At 40.9% G+C, this 27,302-nt stretch overlaps 2 protein-coding genes and 1 non-coding gene across 9 annotated transcripts in view; 2 read left to right on the forward strand and 1 right to left on the reverse strand.

Moving 5' to 3' along the window:
* Nucleotides 1–514: 514 nt before the first annotated feature.
* Nucleotides 515–7,632, reverse strand: pex2 (peroxisomal biogenesis factor 2). The gene is made up of 2 exons (XM_046371970.1): nucleotides 7,525–7,632; nucleotides 515–2,235 (listed from the first exon to the last, which is right to left on the reverse strand). The coding sequence occupies exons 1-2, from the start codon at nucleotides 7,526–7,528 to the stop codon at nucleotides 1,262–1,264; spliced, it is 978 nt and encodes a 325-aa protein (XP_046227926.1). The 5' UTR covers nucleotides 7,529–7,632; the 3' UTR covers nucleotides 515–1,261.
* A 101-nt stretch (nucleotides 7,633–7,733) lies between these two features.
* Nucleotides 7,734–27,302, forward strand: part of LOC124049492 (trichohyalin-like) — a 140,353-nt gene continuing 120,784 nt past the window's right edge. For 6 of the 7 annotated variants that reach the window (XR_006841412.1, XR_006841413.1, XM_046371195.1 and 3 more), the window contains exons 1-3: nucleotides 7,734–8,319; nucleotides 12,323–12,436; nucleotides 23,408–23,478. Coding sequence is in view for 5 of the 7 variants with exons in the window: in XM_046371195.1 (XP_046227151.1) it covers nucleotides 8,080–8,319; nucleotides 12,323–12,436; nucleotides 23,408–23,478 (425 nt within the window). In the remaining 2 variants the exon portion in view is untranslated. The remainder of the gene's footprint in view (nucleotides 8,320–12,322; nucleotides 12,437–23,407; nucleotides 23,479–27,302) is intronic. The other variant, XM_046371194.1, reaches the window with a different exon arrangement.
* trnal-uag lies at nucleotides 8,358–8,439 on the forward strand. Its single transcript has one exon. It is a non-coding gene; the product is annotated as a tRNA-Leu (tRNA).

Consider the following 27,302-nt stretch of genomic DNA (forward strand, 5'->3'; position numbering starts at 1 on the left):
GGGAGGGATGGAGAGGTGGGAGGTAGCCCCCCCCCCCCCCAACCCACTCCTGCCAAGGAAAGGCTTCACTCAGCTGGGGTGCGTTTGGCCGGGGGCTGGGCTCACTGGTGGAGGTTAACTCCAGCATAAATAAGCATCTTTGGACTCATTACAGGGATTAGAGAGTAATTCGCCTGCGAGGAAGGAGACGACTGCCAGGGTTTTGGTACAGTTTACTACAGTCTTATAGGGGCGAGGGCCCTAGAGATTACAGAGGGAGAGAGATGGAAAGGCAGCAAAAGAGAGAAAGGCCAAGGGAAAAGAGAGGCTGGCTGTCAAGTCTGTGTGTGTGTGTGTGTGAGAGAGAGTCAATCCAAGCCCCCGGCTGCCCCCTTGATCTTGAGCATGTTGGGGTGCTGTGAAAACGGATAATGGGAGTTAGAACGACTGGGCCTGTCTAGAGAGAAGTGTGCTGATTGTTATAACTTTCCCTCATCTCTCTCTCCTCCACTTAACTAAATAAACACCCAAGAGGTAGCACTCTATCAATTTTAATGATGTTGAAATACAATTTAGGCACAAAATACACAACAAATGCTAATTTGGCCATGATGAGAGGCATCAGAAATTCCTCCCATTATTTATTCAGCTGACTTTCTGCATTTTTCATCAGAACAAATATTCCCATTTCAAAAACACACACAGACACAAGTACACACACGTGCTAACACACAGCCAATTTGGATCATAAATCAACACGTTCACTCATCAAATATATGCTCTGAGTGGTTCTCTGTAGTCTGTCCAGTGCACCAAAGACAAATAGTTCTGTCCAAAGTCCAGACAGAGAAACGAAGGGGCACAGAACTGTCAATATATGCACACATACATTAAACATAGCAGGTCGATGTGTGTTCAGAAAAGACACAGACAGACATCATAAAGACCGAAGTCCTGTCATAAAGTCATCCATGATTACAATGTGAATCTTTCAAAAAAAAGAAAGGGAAGCTCACAGAAGGAGGACTGCTGAAGGCCTTTCTTCATGTTTTCATATGATCCTATCTTTACTAAATATCTTCACATTAAAGTTATTTATTTAATAGATTTTCATCAAAATGCAGCAAACTTTAAGATTAATTTACATAATGATACACAGGAGGTTAGTAACGGCATATGCGTATTCCATTTGTTCAGCTACAAAAATATGAATCACCATTTAAATTTCAACAAATCCCTGTCATTTCAAGACACACTGAGTCATGACACCTTCTTCACATCATCACCTGCCAATCTGCACCTCCAACCTGACCGGCTCAGGCTGTCCTGCCTTTGCACCACACTTGGAACAGGTGAGGTAAGGGTCTGCAATGCTGTGGCTTTTGATGCAGTAGTAGCAGAAAACATGTTGGCAGCCCACTGTATGAGGCATGGTGGGCCACTCTCCGCACAGTCCACACTCTTTGAACACCCCTTGGCCTCCAGTTGCTGCCTCTCCATCACTGCTTGCTCTACCAAAAACTAAGGAAGACGCTGTTGCCTTCAGTCTTCTTGTATTGATCAGTGGTAACAGGAAGATAAGGAACTCTGCAAAACCGTGCCACAGCAGCTCACGGTTCATGTACTGGTAGGTTACGTCCCGAATCACGTTCGGCTTGCTGAAAACTGCCCGAGCTCCCACGATCCTTTCAGCCAGGACAGGATGGCGACCTTTCCTCAGGAACACAAGGAAGTTGATGAGACTTGCGAGCTGGGTGACGCTTGAAACAAGGGTCAGAGATTTGCGGATGCTCTGTTGGAGGAAACCACCGTCTCTCTCAGACACAGGCCCTCCTGCATTCAAACCCATACACAGCAGCAGAGTGTGTGAACGTTCCTGAAGCCAGCGTGAACCTGTGCTGAGCAGCACCAGCCCCAGCTTCTGCCTGCGGGACAGAGGTCTGTAACGAAGTGACGAAGAAAGGGTGTTGTGGTAGCACAGGCTCAGTAAAGACTGGCCTATAGTAGTGCTGCTAGAATACAGTGTGAACCTCCACAGGAGCAGCTGGAGCAGGGCCCTCAGCTCAGGCTCCAGCGGGGTGAGCAGGCCTGGGCGACAGTTCTGGAAGCACTGGGAGAACTGGGTCCATAGAAGCTGCTCAAGGGATGAGTCCAGCTCAAGGGCATCCAGCTGGCTGATGCGCAATACTGGCGTCTGCAGGTCAGCATCAGTTTCTGGACCAGAATCTTCATCTGTTCTTTTTTCACTTTCAAAACCTGTTGGAAAAATATAAACAACAAGGACGTGTTAATCATGTCTATACATCACTGTCTTTCTATAGCCTGGGTGTTATTTTTGTTTAGTTTGGGTCATCATTCCTGGATTCCATGATACTGTATTTACCAACTTAATGTTGACAATAGAAACTTTGTAAAAAAATGGCTTTCTGCTATAGCGTACAAGGACACCAACACCAGTGATCAGACCGGTTTTAAACAAATGAAACAGAAGGGTAAAAATCTGCCCCCAATGATGACCAAAGCTGCAAAAAACAAGATTTGTGTTGTAAAAAAAGTCAAGATGAAGATGAATAAAGCCTATAGAGAGGCACATCTATTAAAGGACAACTAGGTTGTTGGGAGGAATGAGGCCCCGGAGGTGAGGCCCATCCTGTTAGGAAGGTTATTTTTCTTTCTACATAGGAACGGAAATCACTTTTCACATGTAAAACCCATCTTTAATGCAACCTTTGAGCTGTGCAATGCAGAGGAGCAGGGGGTCTTAGACTGCTCTCTCCACTGTATAAACACACACACATGCACACAGAGGAGGTGAAGCCCAGGGGCTCTTGGTGCCTGCTCCCTCTGGAGATAGGGGTGTGTGTACAAATCACATCACTAGGGATTAGGCTAACGGCACAGTCTCTGGTACACCGTAAACATCTGCCAAATGTGGAGCAATTTTCCTCCCCCTTGAGTTGACTCCATATGGGATCTCACCGTTGTGACGTCTGGGCTATTTTGCACTGCATACGTTTCCAAACTGCTCACAGTTCCCCCAGTTTTATCTGCCCTTTTCTCAAATGAAATGCTTAAGAAGTGGGAGACTAACTAACGCAAGGAGAGACAGAGCAAGAGGCCGACAGCGAGAGAGCGAGAGAGAGAGCGAGAGAGAGAGAGACAGAGAGGCCTTTTCTTGACAGTGGCTTTTGTGTTTCGCTGAACAGGATTTGTCACGAGGCTTTAAAAGAGATTTCAGCTGGGTAAATATGGCAGTTTTGACAGAAAGAGAGAGAGATGATGGTCACTTTAGACATTTCTCAAGGAGTTGAAAAAAAACTTCTAATATGCTGTGGCGATGCTCGGGTTTATTGTGGTGCACAGGACCATCCGTGTATTCATGATGTTTCAATAGAGCCAGGATACACCATCCAACGAAGTTAGAATTAGCAAATGAATGAAAAAAGAGTGAATTCATGTCGAAGTAAGCAGGTGTGACAAATTTGCTGAGCTGCATTTGAAATGCTGCCATGTTTAGTGACTAGAACCTCGCCTGTGATGGAAGTAGAGTTTGGATTAAAAGAAAATAGAGGTAGCCTGAATGTGCATGCTAACCAATAAACTGGCTCCATTTGTTTAGCTTAATCTGAAAGTTTTCCTTGATGGGAGAAAATGTGCAGATTATGTCCCTGTGTGTGACTATGTATGTATGTCAAGGGTAGACTTGATCTATGCAGAGCTCCAGTACAGAGCTAAATTAATCTATCAGTCCATAGTTAAACACACACACATACACACACACAGCCAGGTGGTGGAAATCCCCATCACAGCAGCAGCCCTCTCGGGAGAGTAAACCCGGCCGGGTCCAATATTCTTTTCAAAGCCTTTTATCGAGCAGTTTACAAGTTATGAATGAATATGTTTTATTTGGGGAAACACAGTATTGACAGCCACCTATCAATAGTAATGTGACTATTGTCAAGGGTCTGTCAATATTAATGTAATTATGATGTAGAGAGATCAGAGGGATGCCGGAGTCGGGGGCCAAGTAACATCTCCTGCCCACTGCCATATCAATAGCTGGGATTGCTATTGACAGCTTCCCTTCAGACTTGCAGCACTTGCCAAATATATAACAAGCAGACACTTCAGTCAATGCTGGGCTGCCTATAAAAATTAAGCATTTGAATTTACAGGGCTTTTACTGTGGACAGCTGGAAATCCATGTTCCTTATGTAATAGTCAAAAGTCACAGTCAATGCCAGTGTTTACAGAGTACTGGAGCGGTGTGTGCTCTAAAGGACAGACACTACAGCATTTGCACACAAAAAGTATACACAGATACAAGAAGACAGACTCTTTCCCTCTGACATATTCACTCACATGCGCACACACACACTTGATGAGATATATTGACTTGATGATTCTCTCGTGGGTAAGCAAGCCATGCGACCTGAAGGAAAAAAAAATGTGGTAACTTAGAGAGTCAGCGGCTGACAGCGGACAGAGTCAGAAGGCAGGTTACAGGAGTTCACTGAAAAGCCACAGAAAATCACCTGAAAACTCTGAGGTCTTGCTTACTTTAAAAACATCTTTCTGGGAATATTAAAGGTGATTTTGATTCAGGTCAGATGAGATGTTTTTTTCTGCTCTTGTTCCCTTAGCTTGTGCATCTTGTTCAGACAAAGATAGTGCACTGACTCAAGGCTGACTACCATAGCATACAGACAACAACAACAATATCCAATCTAACAGGGAACACACTGCAACATAGCTTCAAGGCAAAAGGGGCCATGACCAGTGTGAGGAAGGAGAGACAAGGCAACAAAAGCGTACAGAGCATGAGACTGAAGCCTTGCAGCTGCACTGGGTCCTCTGAAAACTAGACAATGGGCATTAATGACAGTTTCCCAGCAGAAAGATGGACAGACAAAAAGACAGACGTGTCAGACAATATGTCAGCTGGGTGCTCTGAACTACTGTCTACTGGTACAGTGAAGGAAAAAAGTGGGGGCAAAAATAGCTAAGGAGAAAAAAATGAGGGAAGGGGAAAACAGATAAGCACAAATCTCTCCCTCAGAGCTGACCTTGAGACTGGTGGTCACAATAAAGGAGGAGGGAACATTCCTAAAGCATACATACTGAGGCACGGGCATCCAGGGAATAGCCTACAGACAGAGGAAGGTTGTACTTTTTCTTGACCTTGGCTTTGGTGTCTAGGGAGGGGATAGGGGTGTTTAGGGCAGGGGACTACAGACTGCCGGATGCTGGTAAGGTGGAAAATCTCTGGGGGATTGTGTTTTGCTTTTTCTGAAGCGGACAAGCACTGTGAAACTGCACACAAGGCTATCATTCCTTGCCAGTTGGAAACTGTGTGTCCAAAAGTCTCGATTTAGCTCCTGGCATGGTGTAGTCCTCAAATTCCTAAGCACTTAGCTATGGTTGTTAGCATAATATATTTGCTGAAATAATGCATAAATGTTCACTTGGCTTTCTATGATGCTTGTAGCGAGAAATAGGCTATGCATTGGCAAAGCACACTGGATTACAACTTTACATTTTCTTCGCTCACTCATGTAAATTAATTTGTGTAAAAGCTCTGGTGAATAAAACCTATTTGTCTGAGCACTCCTTACCCCACCCCCCCCCCCCCCCCCCCCCCCCCCCCTCCACACACTCCCTCACTTTATTGCCCTTCTTTCGCCAGGAAGGAGCGTGGGCCTATTAGCCATGGCCTGCTAATGTCCTCACTATGAAAACGGATGAGAATGTCAGATTTAGAACTTTTAAGAGAGTGATGTCATACAGCAGATCACAGGCATTACGGGGACGCTAAGATTACCCAGGCGGTAACCAGACTAATTGTTATGAGTCTGTTTCATGAAAAATGAATGTGTGCAAATGCACAGAGGGGCCTTCAGGCTGTGAGTGTGTGTGTGTGTGTGTGTGTGTGTGCACATCACACACTAATGCTTTATCAAGGCTCTCCTCTTTTTCTAATCACCAAAGACTCCTCCGAGCCAAGGGGTGAGGGCCAAGTTAATGCCTGAACACAAAAAAAAAAATGCACATCAGTTCAAGCAGCCCATCTGACACACAAAAAATGTGCTCTGCTTAATCTGGTTTGCTCAGAAGGTAAATTATTTAAGAGAATTAATTGATTTCATGAGTACGAAGGTTCAGTATGCTAAGGCTGTATGAGTAATAAGTACAGAGGTCTGCAAAAAAAACAACTTAAAAAGTAATGAAACATTTAGAGGGCAGAGAGGCACAATGAATGTGGAGGAAAAAGCGAAACAGCTAATAAAAGGGAGAGAATGGTTGTGTCTTCCAGAGGAGTCAATGAGAGATCACTGGGGCCTCACCTCATGCAAAAAGAATGTGTTATGCCGAGGAATATTTGATCAGCACATTTCTCAGCTTCTCTTTATGCATGAAAAACATGGGCATAATAAATGATGAAACATTTTGTCTGTTTTTTTTTATCCCTTCAACAATTAAAATGTCTGTGGAGCGGAAAAGCCTCAACTGAGAGGAAGCTTTTCTGTGGAATAAAATTTATAAAAATGTGAAGTTTGTTGCTGTGTAAAATGACTGAAACTATAAACTTAATCCATCTAGGGCTGAATTCCTTCCAAGTAAGTGCACAGATAACCCCACTGCACTGCCTTTATCACTTTCCTTCATCTGGAACCTGTACAGAATGACCTTATGACCCCAGAGTGAGATCATAGTCCAATTTAACTTCAGTGACTCCCTTAAAAACACACTCATTACACTAAGTGTGCAGCTCCAGAGGCACGTGCCTATACTTCAATCTCATGTAATCATCCAGCCGCTCCACATTCACCTCATAATGACACTGTCTCTTAATTTTTTAGCCCATGCCCATCAGTCTTTAACGACAACAAACCCCAAATCTGTTCCATTTTGATAATAAGGCAAGAGCATTATGTGATAATCACAGTGGGGATTAGGTTTTGGCAGAGTGTGCAAGAGCAGAGCAGTCAAAGCCACCCAAAAAGAGAGATATAACCAAGAGACAGATAAGAGTAGAGATGATTGGGATGAGAGAAATGAACTGAGTGATGAGTACTCTCTTGAAAATCAATAAGATCAAGTTTGCCTTGAATCTCAAGGTGGGAGGTTTTGATCTCTGGCACTGATTATTTAGGGGGAATAATGGAGTTATGTGTGGAGCAGTATAACGTACTCTTGAAAAAACGCACTTTCACAAGGTTAGGTTAGCATTCAAAGTTGCAGTTGGTAAATATATCAGGAGATGACTCACGATGTTCACAATAGCACAATTCACAATAGCTGATCATTTATACCATTGTACGCACTGGTATATATCAAAAATCGATTTGATTATAAACGCAAACATGCAGAAAAAACAGACAACAAATGTACTTTACAGGCTCAATTAAGAGGAACAAGAAGCTAATAACACCGTTCAAAAGAACCCGTTTTGTCGCATTTGGGCTTGTGTGGAAATATCAGGGTGTGGAAGAGCACACCGCAGACTGGAAGGTTCGCTAAACAACACAACGAAGAGATATTTACCCATTTCCTTTATTTTCAGGGGAAGGGTGAACTGAATGTATCCCGGACCCCTCTGACACGACCATGGATGGATACGACGAAAACACTTTGTATTTCCGGGTAGCAAAAACATAGCCCGCCTCTTTAAGGAAATTCGCCAATGGTCTGCACGAACGTCACGATTATGACTCAGGTGGTCAACCTTAACCAATGAGATAACACAGCGCCAATGTAGCGGCAAACTGTAGGAGGAAGCGTCGATCTGACTGGAAATGATTAATTCAAAGTCCACCGTTGTAGTAACGGCACATAGCGACCAAGTTAATGGTGAAGTCACGGTAATTCACACACAGTAACGCGGATAATGTCTTCCATTCACTGAGAATGTCAAGAATAGACTTTCTAAAGGTTGCTCCGCAGTTGGCTATTGATGTAAACTTAAGGCTGAGCAAATGTTTGAGTGACACGCCGTGATTAAGTGTGGTATTGTTAGCTAGTTAGCTTTTTCAAGCCTGCGGTTTGTTTCAAAATAAGTACAGGCAGTTTATTCGTGAACTGCTGAAAACCTGCACGACCATGAGCCAAAAGACAACAACAGCAGAGTCAGAAGAAATCTTGAAGCTTTGTGGTCAGGAGAGTGATACCTTGAATCTAACCTCTCTCTCGAGAGGAGCTGAACTGAAAGTGGGCGTCCAGGGTACTGGGACTGCCACAAACAATATCAAACAGCTCCTAAACGAGTTCAAAGGACTTTATGAGCAGAGGTTGAGATGCCTGGACTCAGACGCTTCTGTAACTCGAGAGGAACTGCTGCAGGTGAGTCGATTTTCGATCAGGTGTATTCACTGTGTCAGGGTAGCGTGGCCGAGCGGTCTAAGGCGCTGGATTTAGGCTCCAGTCTCTCTGGAGGCGTGGGTTCGAATCCCACCGCTGCCATTATGACGAGTGGGGATACTTTCTTTAGTTCTCATGCAGTGAAACTTCGACAAGGGAAGCGTGGGCCCTTTTGGAAATATGCAGTATCTGGAAACATCCCTCTGGCATACACAAAGAACCAATTAGTTGTGTTTTTAACCTGTTTTAGGATGCTTCCTTTCCAGACATTATCAGGTATTGCCCTCCCGTGACCTACCTAACTTTTAAAGCACTTTTGGCGCTATGTAGCCCCTGTCTTTAATAGTGCTATGTAGAACCACTAGACATGCTTATTTTACCTGAACTATCCCAAAGAACTACTGAAGAACTACCATTTTCTTACTCTAAATAATTTAAAGAATGATAGGCTATTACTCATGATATATGACCAATCAGTTAATTGGTCCATTCCTGCTCTGTGGCCTGGTAACCACCCAAGGTTCTGGACCCTGGATTGTATTCAAAGGTCCAGACAACAACATAAATTAAGTTTTTTAAAAAGCATGATTGAGAACCCCATTCAAACCCCAAGTCTCTGCAAGATTTGTAGTTTTCTGCCGACATCTATTGTCATTAGGTTATCATCCATCCGATACAAATCAAAGAGCATCCTGTCCACTGTGACTCAGACATCAGAAGATGACCTCCGTCCTGTCAGACAAATGACAGGAGGAAGCGCAGGGGTGCTTTCATAAAGCCGCAGCACTTGTAACAGGTGGCAAATTGCATTATGTTTCCATCTGAGCGGCAGAGATCAGGAACACAAATCCACACTCATATTTAAAAAAGAGAGGTTTCTAATCATCAGGATTGTCATGTGACATCATTTAGGTACAGAATGTAGCCTGTGTGAGCTTGGCTGTGCATCAAAGCAAGTGTAACAAGGTTTCAGAGATGGGTTTCGGTCAGCCAGCCCCAGTCGCGGGCCTCCTTAACAAGGTTACGTGTTTAGAACCCAGGAGCTCCCAAGTCCTAAAGGTTGATGAGGGCAGTTAATCATAAAGCTTGTCCATTGAAAACGCAACGTCCATTCATCCCTGAACCTATTGTAAGTTTGTGATGTTTGCTAACATATAAAAACACTTGGACAAAGTCCCAATTAAAGAATTCATGTAAAATACATATAAAGTATTGTTTTTCTGATGCTTTAGGGCAGTGACCACAAATTACTGTTCCTATACTGGAAAACTATTATTATACAGGCATATGCCAAATTGTATTGTTTGCAATATCAATATAATTTGTAATCTCATAAACATAAAATAAACTCAAATAAAACATAAACAAAATTTTTGTGGTGCCACATAACTAAAATTTCCATAGTGCCCGTTCATAGTTTTGTATAATAGAAGCGTTTTCAGATCCACTACTTGAAAGACACTGTCTGCCACTGAATGGTATCTTAAATACTGTCACATCTGCTGTCTTTGTAAAGTTACTCTCCCTGAAGCTGTACATCAGTGTTATATTATGCATCAGGGGACGGTATAAACCGCTTGTTGACTTTTTTTGGCTGTAGGGGACAGACGTTTAAGAGCACAGATGTACAGGTGCTCCTCCAAGGCAAAAAACAAAAAAACAAAATCTGAAATTCAGTGACACTCCCTTTTATCAGAGCTGCAATCGTATACGTGTGTTATCTTGCTACGTGTACAATCCCTTTAAGGAATGAGTGCACAAGCAGGTTTTTTAAACTGAGATAAAAGACTGACCTAAAAGACTGCACTAAGGAACTGTGGGGGTCTGATATATTAAGTCAGTTGTGGAGGATTTTTTTGTGTCTCCTTTTTTTGTGCATGATAAAAGGTGAACTTAGAAATGCATTTCTTCCAGACACAAAGCAGCAAGAGGGATTACCATGTTTCTTGGCCAGCCCTAACCCCTGACCAACTGTATACTCTTGCCTATTCATAAAGTATTCCTTTCTAATAACACAGTTCAGAGGTCATCTCCTGTGAATCCGAGGTAGGCTGCTGTATCTGACCTCCTTGTCTGGCAGGACAGTTTGAAAGGTCTCAGAAAGTAAAACAGTGTTTTAAATTTCAAAACTATTTTAATACCCCTTGTGAATGTGATGCTTCATGATGAAAATAAAAATGATACAATGATTTAGAGAGAAACTTTAGTGCTACTGACAACAAACTTATGATTTTAATGGATGTGTTATTAAACCAAACATTTTTAGACGAGAGAGTTGAAATTTACCACAAATGAAAACAGATCTGCTGTAAATCTGATGTAAGAGCATCACCACCATTTTCCCATTCCCATGTGTCTCCCTGTTAAATCTTAATTGCAGTGGGGCTGAAGACACGAAGGGTTAAATAAAACTAAATAAAACATACATCTTCAGATTCTGTTATGCTATTTGTCTGGAGAGCTCTCATGTTTTCTTTGTGAGATCGTCATTCGAGGCTTATTGTTCATGTTTTTTTGTTCATTCAGCTGTGTGATGATATCATTTTGATTTTTGATGATTCTTTATTATGCATCTGTCACATCCTCCTTCCACCTGCAGCTCTACTTCCTCGTAGGTGATTGCCTTCTTTGTGTCCTTCCCGCGACTGAGGACTGGCTGGCCTAGCCGAGCCAGTCTCATTGCTCAGATCAGCTTAATTTTTATCCAGTCTACTCTATTGCACTTTGTTAGTCCAGTAGGCTGTACACTATGGCAGAAAAACATTACAACACAGGACTACAACTCAAAGACAGTGTGACTCAATCCCAAAATTTATTAAAGCTAAATAAGTTAAATAGTGAGAGCACAGCATCTAATAGTGATTAAAACACAACTACTGTAATTATTAATTATGCAAGTCAAAACAAATCACATCAGTAATGTAAGGTTAAATGTATGATATTTGAACATTAAACAGCTCACTAAAATGTGGTCCTGAAAACATGTCAGGCAAGAAATGGGCTATGTAGTAACAGAATCTTGATTTATATTTGCTTTTGTGAACAATGTGTGCTCATATGCACATTTTTGTCCCCAGAGAAAGACATACACGTTTGTTTTGATCTGAGATGCTGGTTCTCTAGTGCGCTATCTCGTAGCAGTTAATGTAGTATATTTCATCACCAAATATACTACAAACAGAACACACCAGATTAGAATATTCTGCCACGTGACACGTATCACTTCTGTAATCTCTCGGTTTCAAAATGCTAATTTGCCAGAAGAGAATACTACATTTATAGGTTAGCGAAGACAGCATACTGCAACTAAGTCCTAGGCCCTGCATTCGTATTATGACAGATTCTCAGTCGTGGCTTCATGTTGATTGACAGCTTTAGGCCACAGTGTAGGAGGGCGTGTGGTGTTCTTATAGCATACTGAAAATCTGCAGAGAGGAAATTGGAGAGGATGGAATGGTTTAGTGCTTGACTTTAATGCCATAGACTAACATTTTTTTCCCTTCCCATGCTATAATTCTGTGTGTTTCAAACACTAACTATTGTTTATCACTGATCCTTCTCATACTTAAACCATGTGTTTTATTATACTGACACGCTGTGATCACAATAATATACATCACAATCCACATGAGTGGATATTGTGGAGAAAACAAATGACAACGTGCCAGTGAAAATTTAGCAGATAGTTCTGAATATTGTGTCCATATGTTCATTAAAAATGTAATTATGTTTCCCCCAGAGCCTCCAAAGCTGATACAAAATAGCTATAAGCGATTCTTAAACAAAACTGCTGAATTTAGTATTTTTGAAACACAAATTATATGTTTGCTTCCCTCTTATTTTAAATGGGAATTTTAGTTTGTCATTGTCTCAATAGACTGAAACAGTTTGTATTATAGAGAAATACTGCTTGTTTCTACTGTCAGCTTGTTAAAACACAGCAAATGAAGCACTGTTTGATCCTGCTGTACTGTTATTCTTGCAGAGAAAAGTGAATTTCCTGCGGTCTTATGTGAATGACCTTGCAGACCAGAACCAGGTGCTGCTTCAGACCATTGAGGATCTGCAGAAGGAAGCTGACGACAAGATTTCCAATTGGGTAATGAAGCTACAGTCCTCTGATTGTGTTTAGGAATTAAGATTTTAAAAATGTTTCTGGAGTCTTTTGGCTTAGTGAAGTAGCTGAAACATTTTGTTTACTTGGATGTTTCTGTTCTTTACACATATTTAGAGTAATCATTATAGCATGTATGAGAGTATGCAGAACCATATGCAGAAAGTAGTCTCAGTGATTTCAAAGAGCTTTAGAATATTTTTGAGACATGTTAAACAGTATACACATAATGGCAGAAATGTGTAAGTGTAGCATAAAATGTCAATTCCTGAACATCATCGACACAAATATCAAACATATATTCAGAAGAGAGAAAACGAGATATATATATAGAGAGAGGATAACAGTTCATGCCTCTCTTCTCTATTCTGCTGCACTGTTGTCTCCAAGATCCTTTGCTTGTGTAAACTACTCAAGGCCAAGGCCTCTTCGACTGTACAGAATCCAATTAGTGGAGATCACAGTGAATAATGTTCACAGTTAAGTCCATGAAAATTCCTCATTGTTTAGACAGAATAATATCACTATATACAATAATGACAATATAGAAAATTAATTAGGATGAGCATGGAGCCGGTTTAAACGTAATGGCGTAAATTCTTTGTTGAGACCGGGTGTTAAATATAAAGTGAACTCTTGAGGATAAGCTGCATGTAAACTGTAAAAAGAGTCAAGCAGAGAAATGCCCTCTGTTATCACCTTTTAAGTTTGCGGCCCCAACAGTTTTCTGGAGGAAAACACCAAGTGTTGTTCATTCTTAACAGACTGGAGGTGAAGAGCTGTGAGCATGTGTTTTTCTTTTTGTTTTTTTTTTTCTTTTTCAAGATTGCATCAACCCAGGACTAAAAGATATTGTTGCGATGACCTTAAGCATTGTTGCATTTCAGTTGTGGACAGACCTCCATTAATATTTGCTCTTCTGAGTGGGTTTTGTACACAGAAAAGTGATTATGGTCAATAATACATCAAAGCACTCATCTGCTATTACGGAGAGGGTCAGAGGGTGAGCATTGTGTGCTCTCTATACCGGGCACAGAGGTCAGTACAATACAATGCTTTGCATTTCTCCACATTCAACGCTGTCCATTTTAAGTTTCACCAATTTTAAATTTAATTTTCTTCAGTGGAATTCCCTTAGCAGCAAAAAATACCAACATGTACAGCCAGTCAAGAAAAGTTGGTTGTTTAGAAATCACCTGTTTGGAAGATTCCACAGGTAAAAGGGGTCACTGGTAACAGGTGATGGTATCATGAGTGGGTTTGAAAGGTACATCCTCGAAAAGGCTCAGTTGTTCCCAATCAAGGATGGGCTGAGGTTCACCACTTTGTCACTTTATTTGCTACAGGGGCTCAGGGACACTTTATAGACCATTGCGTTCTATTTTTATTTATGTTTTACTCAGCATCCCAGTTTTTCTGGAATTGGACTTGTATGCATTTTCTCTTCCATAGGGCTCAGATGCCTTTACTGAGGGCTGCACAGTACATTTATTTCTTGCCAACTATAGCACAATACATGCCCACTGAATAGTGAAAATGGCCTGCTCACCTTAGTGTTCAGATGTGTTAATATCAGTAATGGAACTTCAGGCACTTTACCAATTGTCTCTTATTGATTAAAAAAATATGTAACACATGAACATGAAGGAGACTTTATGAATATTTATGATTGCTGTCATTCTGTCAATTAACTCTAACCCTTACTCCCATTAAAAATGACATAAGTGACCAAATGATGCTTAATTCAGTCTTATGCGCTGGCCCTCAAATAAAGTGTTACTCAGAATTACAACTAAAAGGGAATAGATGAAGAAAACAGTTGTGAAGCTGATTAAATGAGTCTGTTGGTCGTCAAGAGTACTTCAGTTCACCCAGCGGCATGCTTTTGTTATTGCTTATGACAACAGAGGCTTTGTTTGGCAGCCAAAGAGACGCAGTGTGAGGGAACATAACAGTTTGTTATCGTGCTATTGACCCGTCTTCTGAGCTTTTGAATCTCCATTTTCACTCGTCTTAAACGATGCTCTCACTGTCTGTTACTTTGTATGTTTTCAGGGTCTAGATTGGTAAACAAATACAAACAAATGGGCTGCCTCACTCAACAGTCTATTAGGATAGTCAGGGGACAACAGTGTGTTTCTTCTCTGATGTCCATAATGTGAAATCCAATCAAATGAAGAGCATTTAGAGCTACTTATGGACCGTTCCACCATGTAAACGATGCAATGAGCTCTGTAATAGGAGCTTGGCTAACGTCTGATTGAATCGTAGTGTATGGTCTTGTTGATGCACAAAAGGGTTGAACTGTAATGGACAGTAAACAGAGTTTGTTTTGTGGTTATAATATCATAAAATCCAAGGCTTGTATTCTCTGTTCTAGACTTCTGCAATTAGCCTATCATTTATCATTTATCATCCACAGGCAGACGGATACAGCGTCCTCTTGCTCCTCACGTATTTTGAGCATAATACTGTTTAACCGTTAGGTTCAATAACCTCTAGCAACAGGCTGTAAAGGCTAAATATTTTGTCCTTTCTGATAGTGTAGTATTCATTGACACAGGCTGTTGTGGATTTTGAAAGATGTAGATTTGTAGTTTGTTTTCCCAGCCTCACTGTTTTACTTAAGAATTTTTATTAGTGTCAGGATGTCGACTTGCAGTCCTTGTGATGCTCTTGCCAGTATCAGTTTCTACAGTTAACTAGCTTTACAGCTAATGGTGAAAAAATGAACGGAAAACGCTGAACCTTCTTTGTGTCATGTGGTTACAATAAAAAGCATTATTCTGAGTGCCGAGGAGTTTTTGGGCAACTTTCTCAGAGTCATTTCCTTCAACCTTTTGGGTTATACTCTCATTGGACAGTCATTTTGGCAGCTTAGGGATTAATAGTCATATAATGCAATGAAACTGGAACTTTACTGATCTCTGTAGAAATGTTCTTTTCCACTTGTGCTGTTCCAGGCAGGTCAAAGGCAGAAGGGCAGCTACAGAACAACTTCTGGAGCTGGCAGAGGTTCAGTATCTTGCTTGAAGACACATTTATTGGCCAGATGGTTGCCAGTTTTGGGTTTCAATGACAGTTGGGGGATGAATAAAGTGTTATGAAGTAACATTTTAAATTAAATTAATTATTGTAAAAAAATATAGGTATCATACAAAAAAATGTAATTAAATTACAGGATTTGCAATGTCCCTCGTCTGCTTATCAAATCAAGACGCAGTGCTCTGAAAATTAAATAAAATCTAAATAGCTAAGCTTAGAGTTAATGTGTACATTCATGTCAATGTATTTTTGCCATACTAACAGCAAACTGCAGATGGTGAGAAGATAATTCAAACTCTTTTGTCCAGAGCTACAGTTTGTCTACTGTCTGGCCAAGACTTCTCAATAACTATTGAAAGAATTTTCTGCTCCCGGCTATAAATTCCTGTATTTGTCATAATCTGACCTTTTGTCTGATGAGATCAAAAGATCACGGATTCAGATTTCCTTAGTCCATAATTATATTAAACATTAAGAAGGCAAAGGGGATGGTACACAAAAGAAAGATTTCATGGATTTTATATAATGTTACATTTTTTCCACACTTATCAGTTAATCAGTCACTGTTAATCAGTCGAATAATTTCGTTTCTCTCAGTGACTAAAATTAACAGAGGACAACCCTGGAGCAAAGTGTGTGCGATATGTTGACATGAGTGTTATTCTTTCTGATCTGTCATCTCTTGGTTCTTTGTTCTTTGTTCAAGTGTATCAGTGTGGCTCTTTTGTCCATCAGTTTATACGTCTTAGTGTGTATTTCTAATTTTACATATTTGGTTTTGTGTGAGAGTGTGCATTGTATGTGCTGTCTGTTTATGTGTGTGTGTGTGTTTGTCATCTGCTGAGTACATTTTTTTTTATTCCCAGAGTTTAGCCCCTGGCCTGCAGTGCAGTATGTTGGACTGTAAAGGCCTAATGGGGATCAGTGTAGATCAGAAGGGATCATTTGGGATCACTGGCCATCTTTTTGATCCACACATCCTGCCATCTCATTCACCATTGCCACAAAAATTCTCAAATTATTACCATACCCATTGTAGTCAAAACACCCACGTGTTAGTAAACACATTTTGAGAGTGTGTCTGCACTGGAGATGTGTGGTATTCTCTTCTCTATTCTGCTGCTTAAATTGGAAGTATTCCATTTGCTATGCTTGTTAGGTTTCCTTGTTTATAAAAGAGAGGGTTAACAAAGAAGACCTAATTTCTTTTGTCTTGTTTGTATTGGAGAAGAAACAAATAGGTTATAACAAGTGTTGACTGCAAATTTGTGAACTGAATGCCGGGAATGTCTCCAGCTGTGAGGAGAGTCTCCAATTTTTTTTTTTTTTTTTGTGTGTGTGTGTGATTCACAAAGTGACTATTTATGACATTCCCCATAAACGACAGAACAGCGACTATTAAAATCTGAAGGCTCAGGAACCAAATGAGAAAACTGGTCTCATGACTTAATCCATGCTAATGAGAACATCATTTTTCCTGTCATGTGGAGCACCCTCCATAGCAGCACTCCTAAGACCCATTTTGCTTCCATGATTGAGTTCAACACAACAGTACATAAAAGAAGAAAGTTATGGCGTAGCTGTTGGAAGAAAAAGTCTTCAAAAGAGGAACTTTTATAGAATTAACAAAACAGGCCTCTTTTCAGAATGACCTCAACTTTTCGAGTTCATACAGTTGATGAGCTCCTCAACCACACGTATTGTACAGATGTATTAAGATAACCTTTAATCCGTTTCCATGTCACAAATATGCATACCCATTTTCCTAGTAGTTCAGTGAGGCTAATTTTAAATGCGTTATTGGTATATTTTATTTGCTTTAACTTATAAAGAACAGAATTAGACTGGCTGTTGTTCACGCTTTGGCAGCAGTCGCTCCGAATCTGGCCGACCTTGTGTAGTAGTGACGCCTCTGCTCAAGTCAATGAGAAAAAGTGGAAATTCAATTCAGCTCTGCATTAAAAACAGTCTCTGAACTGTGTGACCTTTATCACCCTCCCCTCTGTCTTTTTTCTCTTTCTCACACACACAAACATACATGTGCTTGTGTAGCAGCTGCTCGGAGGGAAAGTGGAAGTGAGAGAGAGAGCAGGGGAGGTCAGAGGGTTGCGATGGTTGACTATGCTAATGTTGTTGTTAATGACTTTGCTGTGAGTGATAATTGATCGTCTTCATTACCATATTAACTTCACTGCCCCCACCCTCCTAAGACCACCCCCGCACCCCGTTCTCTCTCTCTGTGCAGTAATGGATGCCCCTGTTTGATCCTTCAAATAATGAACTAATTAGCTTAATTAAAATCAATAGAGGTGCCAATACTGGGTTAGACATTTCAGGGATGCCGTCTCTATCTGCAGGGAAAGGAATTTTCAGAATGAGAGGGTGAGAGAGGATGGATGGCAGGAGTTAAGAGGAGTGATATATAAACAACAGGAAGGGTGGAAAAATGCAAAGAGCAAGAGGGAAAAAGAGGGACAGACAGAAGATGAGGAAGCAATTACTGAAGATGGATGAAAATAGGATGAGGTGGGTATATAGAAACAGACAATAAAGGAAGTAATATTTTTGCACATTTCTGCACAAACTGCACTGCTCTCTTATTTAAAGAGTCGCATTGTTTATGCTATTTTATTGGGCTCTATAAGATAAGATAAGATGAACTTTATTGATCCCGCAGTGGGGAAATTCAGTTGTCGTGGCAGCTCACAAGAACAGAAAAAGAGTGTATGAAATGTGCAAAAACAGTTACAAAAAGTATAGAAGTAATAATGCATGTGCAGTTTCCTTTAGACAGAATCCTGTGAACTTCACACGCTCTCTGGACATTGTTTTGCACACTCCTGTGCATACTGCACAACTCTCTTATTTAACTCCACTAGCTCCACTCATTTAAAAGTCATATTGTACATTCTGTTTTTATTATTGTTATTATTATTATTATTATTTTTGTTGCTTTCATTTCTATTATTTTTATTTTCACACATCTCAAGCTCTGACACATCACAGCAAATACCCTTGCGTTCCAAAACTGCTTGGCAATAAACACGACTCTGATTCTAAATAGGATGATGGGAATTCTAACTTTAAAGATTGTAAAAATCTAAGAGGTAAAATGTAAAAATGAGTGTACAAGGGCGAAGACAAAAAACATGAGAGAAAAAGACAGAAAAGATCAGAGGAAAGGGGGGAGCCAAAGAGAGGGACACTAAACGAGAGAGAGGGAGAGGGCGAAAGAGGTTCCTAATGCTGATTTATGAGTGCTTGACGGTCGTTAGCTGGAATAAATGGCTTGTAGGAGTGGTTGCAGCATTACTCCCTGTACAGGATACTAAGTGCATTGTAAGGTCAGCCATAAGGCCAAACTTACATATGTAGTGCTCTGCCCTTGTAAACCTTTGTTAATATATCAACCACAGGATGGAACTGTAACAAGTCCATCTGATACATCGGGATGACTGTGGCTCCTTAACTTTTACGGTGATTCTTTTATTTATGTTGTGTTTATTTATTTAACACAAAAGTTCAATGGAGAGAACTTTTTATAAAATACATTTTCCGAAAGTCAACTAATCAGCTCCTTGCCTGATTGTTACTGAAAATCACATCCATACCAAACACAGTAGGTGCCTTTAATTTTTGCCCCTCCAACTAAAAAACTATGGATAGTCGCTTATGTAATATAAATATGCTGGTTCCAAGTTCTCAAAGGTGAGGATTTTCTCTGTTTTACCATTGTGAAGTAAATATCAGCTATAGACTGCAGGTTGCCCTGCTGGTTAGTGTTTTCTGACAAGGAATAAACTGAACAATCAATTGCAAAAATAGAACCAGATATGAAAAATTATACAATTATAGCTAATTGCAGCTTTGCTACAGTCCATGCTAATATTTTAGCATTTTTAGCAATATTTTGCAGACTGAACCTGATAGCTGTGGAGCAACATAAAAACACCGTATCACACCATTTGCTGAGTGTAAAAATGCTTCTTCTTCCAATGGACAGAGAGAGGGCAGGTTCATAAAAATGTTTATAGTGCAAATGTTTTGCATAAACTATAAACCTGGCAGACTTCTGCCCTGCTGGGTTTGGTATCTGCTCACGAGGTTATAAGTTTGGTTTATACAGTATGCCTTCCCCCAATCATTCTGCAATGAATTGGTGTGGAAGGACATTTTATATTTTAAAGCTGCTGCCAGTGTAATTTGAAACATGATGACTTTGTCACCACTTTGGTCCTTTTACAATCGAGACTTGCATCACTGTTGTAAATATGACTCCTGCTCTGCAGAATGCACAGATAGGACCAGCGTATATTCAGAAGATGTCAAATGAAAGCTGTCAGAATGTAGAATGAAAAAATGGAATTAACTTGGGTATATACTATAGGTTCAGTGAGTGCATTTGATCCCGTACAGTATGGCACATACAAAAGCTCTACGTGTAAGGTAGCAGATGTGTGTGTTTTTCCTGTAGGATGTCAACACCTTATGCTTGCATCACAGTCACACTAGACAAAAATAAAGCTCACATTTTTCGTACACTCTCACTCTATACGTGTAAGCCCTGACATAGTAGAACAAGACTCTAGTGTGTTCCTTCCAGTCACCATCACCGTGAGCTGCATTATCCATTTTTTCCCTCCATTCTTTGCTTTCTGTTGTGATCTGGTGACTCATGCACACACGCTCTTGGTTTTGTTTTTTTTTTCTCCTCTGTTGCTTTCAGTTGACCTAGCTCCAGACAAAAGGAATGGAGCGGGATGAAATGATTGCGTAAAGGGATGGCTATTTTCAGATATAAAAGAAACAAGAAAAGCAAAAGTGAGATGGGGAAGAAAGAAAGGACAGGGAAGAGAGGAGGCGTGAGCGAGGGGCAAGTGGATGAAGACCAGAGAATGTGAGGAGGTTGGAGGCTGGAAACTAAACAACAGAACAGAAAGGAAAGGAAGGAGAAAGAGGGACAGTGATAGCAGAGAGGAGAAAATGATTCTGTGAATGACTGTTGCTGTATGTTTTTTCTTTTGTTTCTTTCTTTCTTACAGTAAAAGTACTGCTACCACTTCTACTTATAAATCACAAGTCTCACTATGACTACAAGTACCTCTTCTGCCATTGCTGCTGTTACAGTACATCTGCCACTACGACTGTCTTTCCTCTTGTGTCAGCGAACAGACCCACTGTGACAGCTTTTGTTCGACTGTTTTCCACCTCCTTGCCTTCTGTACTGGAGACTGAGATGTGATCACTTTGGAAGCATCAGTACTGCTTGTTATGGACTGAATACCTTCTCTAAGAATGCACTGCATATGCTTGTTCTGTTTGTCTTGAAACTGAGCGAGAAAACTAAGTGATGCAACATCCATGTAATGCGCCCTCTGTTTCCCTCCCTTCTTTCTCTGTCTCAATCATGCTACTCTGCTGACTTTAACCATTACTTTAATAGTGTATTTCTTCACCACTCTTTAATGGTGTAGATGCATTACACATAGACACACACACAGACACATAATACACGTTAGCCCCTTCCTCTAACAAATGAGTTTACCATGGTCATAACCTTCACAGGGCTCATTATCATAGATTGCGGGCCTTTTCATAACCACTGGTGACGGATTATTAACGGGATGGACATACACACACACACGCACACACACACACACACACACACACACACACACACACGCACACACACACTATGATCTGTAATGAGACCTTATTCCGGACACCCAGCCTCGCTGCCTGTAAATTACACCCGCCACTCTGCCATACATACTTAATCAGCTAATGTTGTTTCATTGCTTATTATTAATTTGCTCCTGTTTCTGATTTATCTGAAGCGCTCTGCATCACACCAATATTTTGTCTCCTTTACAGTTCACAGTCAGAAAGAGAGAGAGAAAGAGAGAGAGAGAGTAGGCTGTGTGCTTATTCATGTACTTAGGGGATTGCATCTGTAATGAATGGGCTGGCTGTTTAGGCATACATAACGCAGCCTACTACTCACCTTAATAATGTAAGCAGGTCGTAACTCCTGCTAACCCAAGGGTATATAAGGCATGCATACTCAGACACACACATATTGACACTCCCAACCACACACAGCCTACCTATATTAGCTACTGACCTCTATGAGTGCTAGGTCTTCTCATTGTTGCATTGCAGCTGCATTGGAATATGAATGTTTAGTGAATGAAGGTACAAAATCGTGTGTCTTCATGTATGTTGTTGATTTTACTAAACATACCATACATTATGGAAAAAAAACATGCTAAAGCCTGTAGCTTTAATACATTTTATTTTCTGTGCTCTAACACGCCACAAAAAAAATTTCTGTCATTGTTCAAGTGTTCAAATCCAAAGCAACTTATTTTCTTTGTGTTCCTAGCAAAGAGTGTACAGTGGAGTCAAGGATGAGGCAGAGGGACTTAACATGTCTGCCATTTGCTGTTTCCTGTATTTTAAAGTGGTGTCCTAAAAAGCAGCTCGGCAGACAAAAGGGTAGCCAGTCTGCCTGCATCATTCATCAAATATTAACTGCACACACAATGAATCAAATCTTATCTTTCCATCTGCATTTGCTTCTGTGTGTATATTTTGGTTATTATTTCACTTCCCTCCATCCTGCATTCACAGAAACACACAATTACACACATAGTCCATGCATAATTAAAACACACACACAAGCTCATACTTTAAGCACACACACACAGCCACACATACGCTCACACACGGGACTATGTGTTGACCTGTGAGTCACTGCTGTCAGCATTGATTTCCTTTTCCCAGAGTGACCCCTGTCACCACAGCGATAGAGTGGCCGATATTTCACCAGTACTGCCGCTTTTCCCACTTCTTCAGAAGCTCCCAGTCTCTCTCACTCACTCTTTCTGTCTCTTTATCCTTTCCTGCACTTTCATGTCTCTCCCTCTCCTTTCAACTTCTTATCCACCTCTCTTTTTCCTTTGTGTCTGTGTTTATTCTATTTTAAATAATCCTTGTCTGTTGTCTTGTGAGGAAACTTGGCCGTTACGGGTTCACGTGTACTTTCCTTTAAGTTCTCTTTTTGTACAGTTACATTATGAATAGACCTCACAATAACAGTGCTGACCCCCCAAATTTCCCACCTGTCTTCAGTCAGAAAAAAGACAGAGATGAAGACTGGCAGTCAGGATAAGTGGTTATTTGAGTTCAAGGAGTTGCCGTTTCTGGCAACGAGCAGAAGACTGTGTGCGTTAGTGTGTGCATTCGTCATCTTCATGACCTTCCTGTGTTACTACAGATTCAGATGAATTATTTTTTTATTCCCCAAAGAGGAAAGCCAAATGATTAAGTCATTAGAATAATCATATTTCAAACTTCATCTTCAGTTCTTTCTTCTGTATTTGATTTTGTCAGCTTTTTGATTAGATTTTGTGTAGTTGGCCCTGTTTGAGCAAAATGAGCAAAGCACAAAGCAGAGACATTGTTTTTCTTTCTTCAATTATTCAGACAGTTGCATTTTTTTTATGGAATTTCTTGTCCCTTTTTCCCCCCGTGACGGTACTCTTCATGTCGCTGTGGTCATCAAGATGCAAATTTCAAGCAATCAGTCAGGGATTCACTTAACACCTCTGCTCCTGTGGACTGTCAAACTTCATCACAGTTTATATTACTTGAGAAAATCACTTTCTACAAAATGATTTTCCTTTATTGAGCTGTGTGTAATTAATAAAAAGAAGTCAAAGTTGCATTAGGGTGAAAATGTAACTCCCTTTGAATATGTCACTGTTAGTTCTGTCTCCGAACAGCATACAGCATTGTTTTTTTTCCCTTTAAAGACCATATTATTATCTAACATAGCTTAAACTACTTGGTAGTACACAATCTTCTCATGTCAATAACAAATTAGTAATCATCTTGCATCTTTCCCAGGTGCCTGAGACTGATGTGAAGACTTTGTTACTTGATGAACCCGCTGGACCTGCAGCTCACATCCCACATAGGTATGTCATCATGTGAAATTCTCAGCTTCTCTCTTTATTGACAAGGGAATTTCTTTTCCTCAGGAGAAGTTTACTCAAATAACTTATAACTGCTTTATAATAACTTCATGAATTGACCACACACACATACTCACACACATACCCAGGTCCCCCAATGTAAAGAGGTACCAGTGTTGGCCTTGGGGACTTTGTCTCTCCTTCAGGAGGTTGATCTCCTTTGGGAGTCCCTGCACCACCACTGTCCTCTTGGTAATATGCAAATCCCTATATGATATTTCCCACCATGCAATGCTGGAAGCCCCCCAAAGACTTGTTCTCTCTCTTTCTTTCATTTTTATTTCACACATTTTGACAAAACTAATGAAAGAAACATTTTCTGAAATCTAAATCTCCATGCTCATACATATGTACTCGTTCCAGATTTTTGCGTATCTAACTTGGCACTTGAACTCACCAGACCAGGGGAAGCTTTGATTTACAAGTGACTTTCAGTAGTCGGTAATCTTTTCAGTAATCTCTGTGATCTCTTGCTGAAGTTACCTGGTGATGCTTTTCAGTATGTTTAGCTTTGGCAGAACAGGAAGTGCCTTAAGTAGCTGTGCAGCAGTGCGTAGTGTGATATACTGGAGAAAGATCAGGCGTACCTTGTTTTTGTCATTGAAAACTTTTGATAACAGCAAAATCAAACTGACTGAATATCAAATCTGATAATCAGCCAGGCTAATAATTGGTCTGTCTCTAGTCCCCACGTTAACTTATGTGTTGATGCTTTGCACTGAAAACATGTAAAGTAATAGATTCCTGTCAAATACTACATCCTAGTTATGTGCATACATTAAATACATCAACTGATTTCCAAACAATAGGGTTAATTTTGCGGCCAGTTCTTGTTTTTTCAGAAGCTGTCAGTAACAACACATCCCAATATGGTCTCAAGTAACCAGTCAGTAGTTTGACAGTGTGCAGTGCAGCCAATTAAAGCAACCAGCCAAGCAGGAACCGCTGGTCTGGCACAATGTGGCACACTTGAGTGTGTGGCTGTACGGGGTTTCTTTGCCATTCCTGCGAAAGGCACTGAAGGGAGTGATGGATCCTCAGTCAGCGCACTTGCTGTCAGAGACGCTGGGATTTGCATCACACCTTGAGCGTTTTAAATGGCTGCACATATAATAATAAAAAAAAATGAAATAAATGAAATGAGTAAATCAGGTCTCATGAAATGAAATGACAGGCAGGTTGAAACAGCGGGTGAGTGTGTGTGTTTCTTGCCACCAGCGTCAACATTAAACACATCAGATTGAAGCCACCCTCCAGGGTAGCATCACTCAGCCAGGTGTGTGTGTGTGTGTGTGTGTGTGTGTGTGACTGTGTGCGTGTTCATGGTGAAACCTAAGTCTTTTATCTACTTTTCCATTTCCTCTGGTTTTTTGTTTATCTACAAATTTATTTATATATTTCTCCTGAAATGGTGTACAGAACAGAAACACTCACACACACACATGCATTGATCCATCGACGTATTGATGTGTGAGTGGGTGTCAGTTTTTTATTTTCCATCTCCCTCCAATTTTTTAATTATTTTCTTTTCGTATAATCTCCTGCAGAGTTTTTTACACTTGAGTTAACTTGAGAGCTGTTTTCCTTTGCCAACAGCAGAAAGTTAGTTAGGTAAAAAAAAAGAAGCTTTGACAGACTATCCTGCTTCTCATTTGGGAAAGGTAGGAACTTAACTTATTTCACACTTCGGCAGTATCCCTGGGTGTAACTGTTCTAATTCAAAACTCCAAACTTTTCTTTGTTAACAAAAGTAATAAGATATTTAAGCTTAGGAGACTAGGGGTTCATTATTGTTACCTTATTATTTTCCTCATGGCTTTGCTTGTTTTTCCATCGTCCAGCTGTTTTCCTGACAGTCTCCCGAGTCTTCCTTTACCAATTTCTTCTTTGCAAGTACAGTAGTAGATGCACATTACCTTCTGTCTCTCCCCCACTTCTTTTTCTCCCTCCCTCCATCTCCCACATGTCTCTCAGGACAGGAGAGGATATGTCTCTTTTTCTCCATATTGACTTTCCCAGGTCAGGCTCCTCTTCTCCTATTAGGCCAAGCTAACTGATCAATACGCTGGCCTGGTGGGCTGCTCTGTGGACATGCAGACAGGCATACACAGCTGGCCGTGTCCCAGCCAAGTGCCACGCTCATTAACACACACACACACACACACATAGCAGGGCATTTGCAGCACACATATCTACACACTGTCATAAATAGAGAGACATAAAACTCTTAATGATATCACTGACTGTGGAGACAATTTCTTACATACACCCTGTAATAAAAAGTTGCAAATCCTAAAGCAGCTACCGGTAATCAAATGACTGAATCAATCAATCACGTGAATCTTTTAATCTTTATCCATTTGGTTTCCTCTCTGTCGAATATGGAGATGCAACAAACTCCTCCTCCTCCTCCTCTCAAACCTTTTCCTCTCTTCTCCTCCCCTGCTGTTTCCCCAGCTGGTGAGTTGTGACATCTGCAGTGCTGCAACATGGATAAGCAGCTGCCAGAGATGGAGGGAGGGAGGGAGGGGAGGGGAGGGGGTAAGGATGGAGAGCCACAATGCAGGAGAGAAGTGAAGAGGGAGGGGCTGCCGAAGGGAGGGTGAGGGGCGCTGACAACCAGCAACAGTTAGGTGTACAGCAGGGGGAGACAGGATTGTGTGTGCATGTGCATAAATGTGCAATTCTGTGTGTGAGAGTGTGTATCTGTGAATTTGCTATGTGTGTGTGTGTGTGTGTGTGTGCATATATGCGTGCACGCATGGCAGCATGCCAGGCGGTGCCATCTGGCTGCTTGACAGGCCTCTTCTCATTAACAGGGAGGTTAATTGCTGTGGCAGCACCCAGGCTGTGTCAAACATCACCCTGGGGACATGGATGGAAGCAACAGACAATCTGTGTGTGTTTGTCTACGCACATGCACAAGTGTGAGTGTGTGTATATGAGTGTTTTAAGCATCAAATGTGGCACTGAAAACCCTAAAACTCTTTCATCAGCCTACAGTATATTACCCCTGGTGTATGAACAGGGCAGCGTCAGGGACCTGTGTCGTGTGTGTGTGTGTGTGTGTGCGTGTGCGTGTGCGGGCGTGTACGCGTGCTTGTTGCATGTATGCCAGGCTACATGCATGTTTATATTTGTCTTATGAATTGTGTCTTGTTGCCGTTGTGCTGATGTAGAACGAATTGGGTTTCAGAGCCAATGTCTAAAGCCCTGAGGGCAAACACATATGCACACGCACACGCACACGCTCACACACATGCACACAATGCTGGGGGAAGGGGTGGCAATTTGCATGTTATTACTGCATATTCATGACTAATTTTGTTAGCCTTGCCTAATAGGCCTGAGTGACAGCTTGAGATATCGAGAGCCTGTTTTAATATCACACACACACACACACACACACACACGCACACACACACACACACTCCTCAGTCATATTCAGTTGCCCTGCTCTCTCTGTCCACACAGTAATCATAACAACACTTAAGGCTCTAAACAGGAATTCCCTGTTCATATGTTGGTTTGACATTGTGCCATTTGTTTAGCACAACTGCTGTATTGTATGTAACAATACAGTAAATCATAAAGCCTCATTTGTTACATGCGTAATCATGAGCTAATATGCACACACCTTGAAAGATGTGAATATATTTGCATTTTGACTTGATGCAGGTCTAAATGTGTTTGTATCTATTTTCTCAAAAGAAGCAAAAAAAAAATCTACCTTTTGAATTAATTCATTTTCACACATTAATGATGCA

This window comes from Scatophagus argus, chromosome 18, assembly GCF_020382885.2.
Source record: "Scatophagus argus isolate fScaArg1 chromosome 18, fScaArg1.pri, whole genome shotgun sequence".
NCBI lineage: Eukaryota > Metazoa > Chordata > Actinopteri > Scatophagidae > Scatophagus > Scatophagus argus.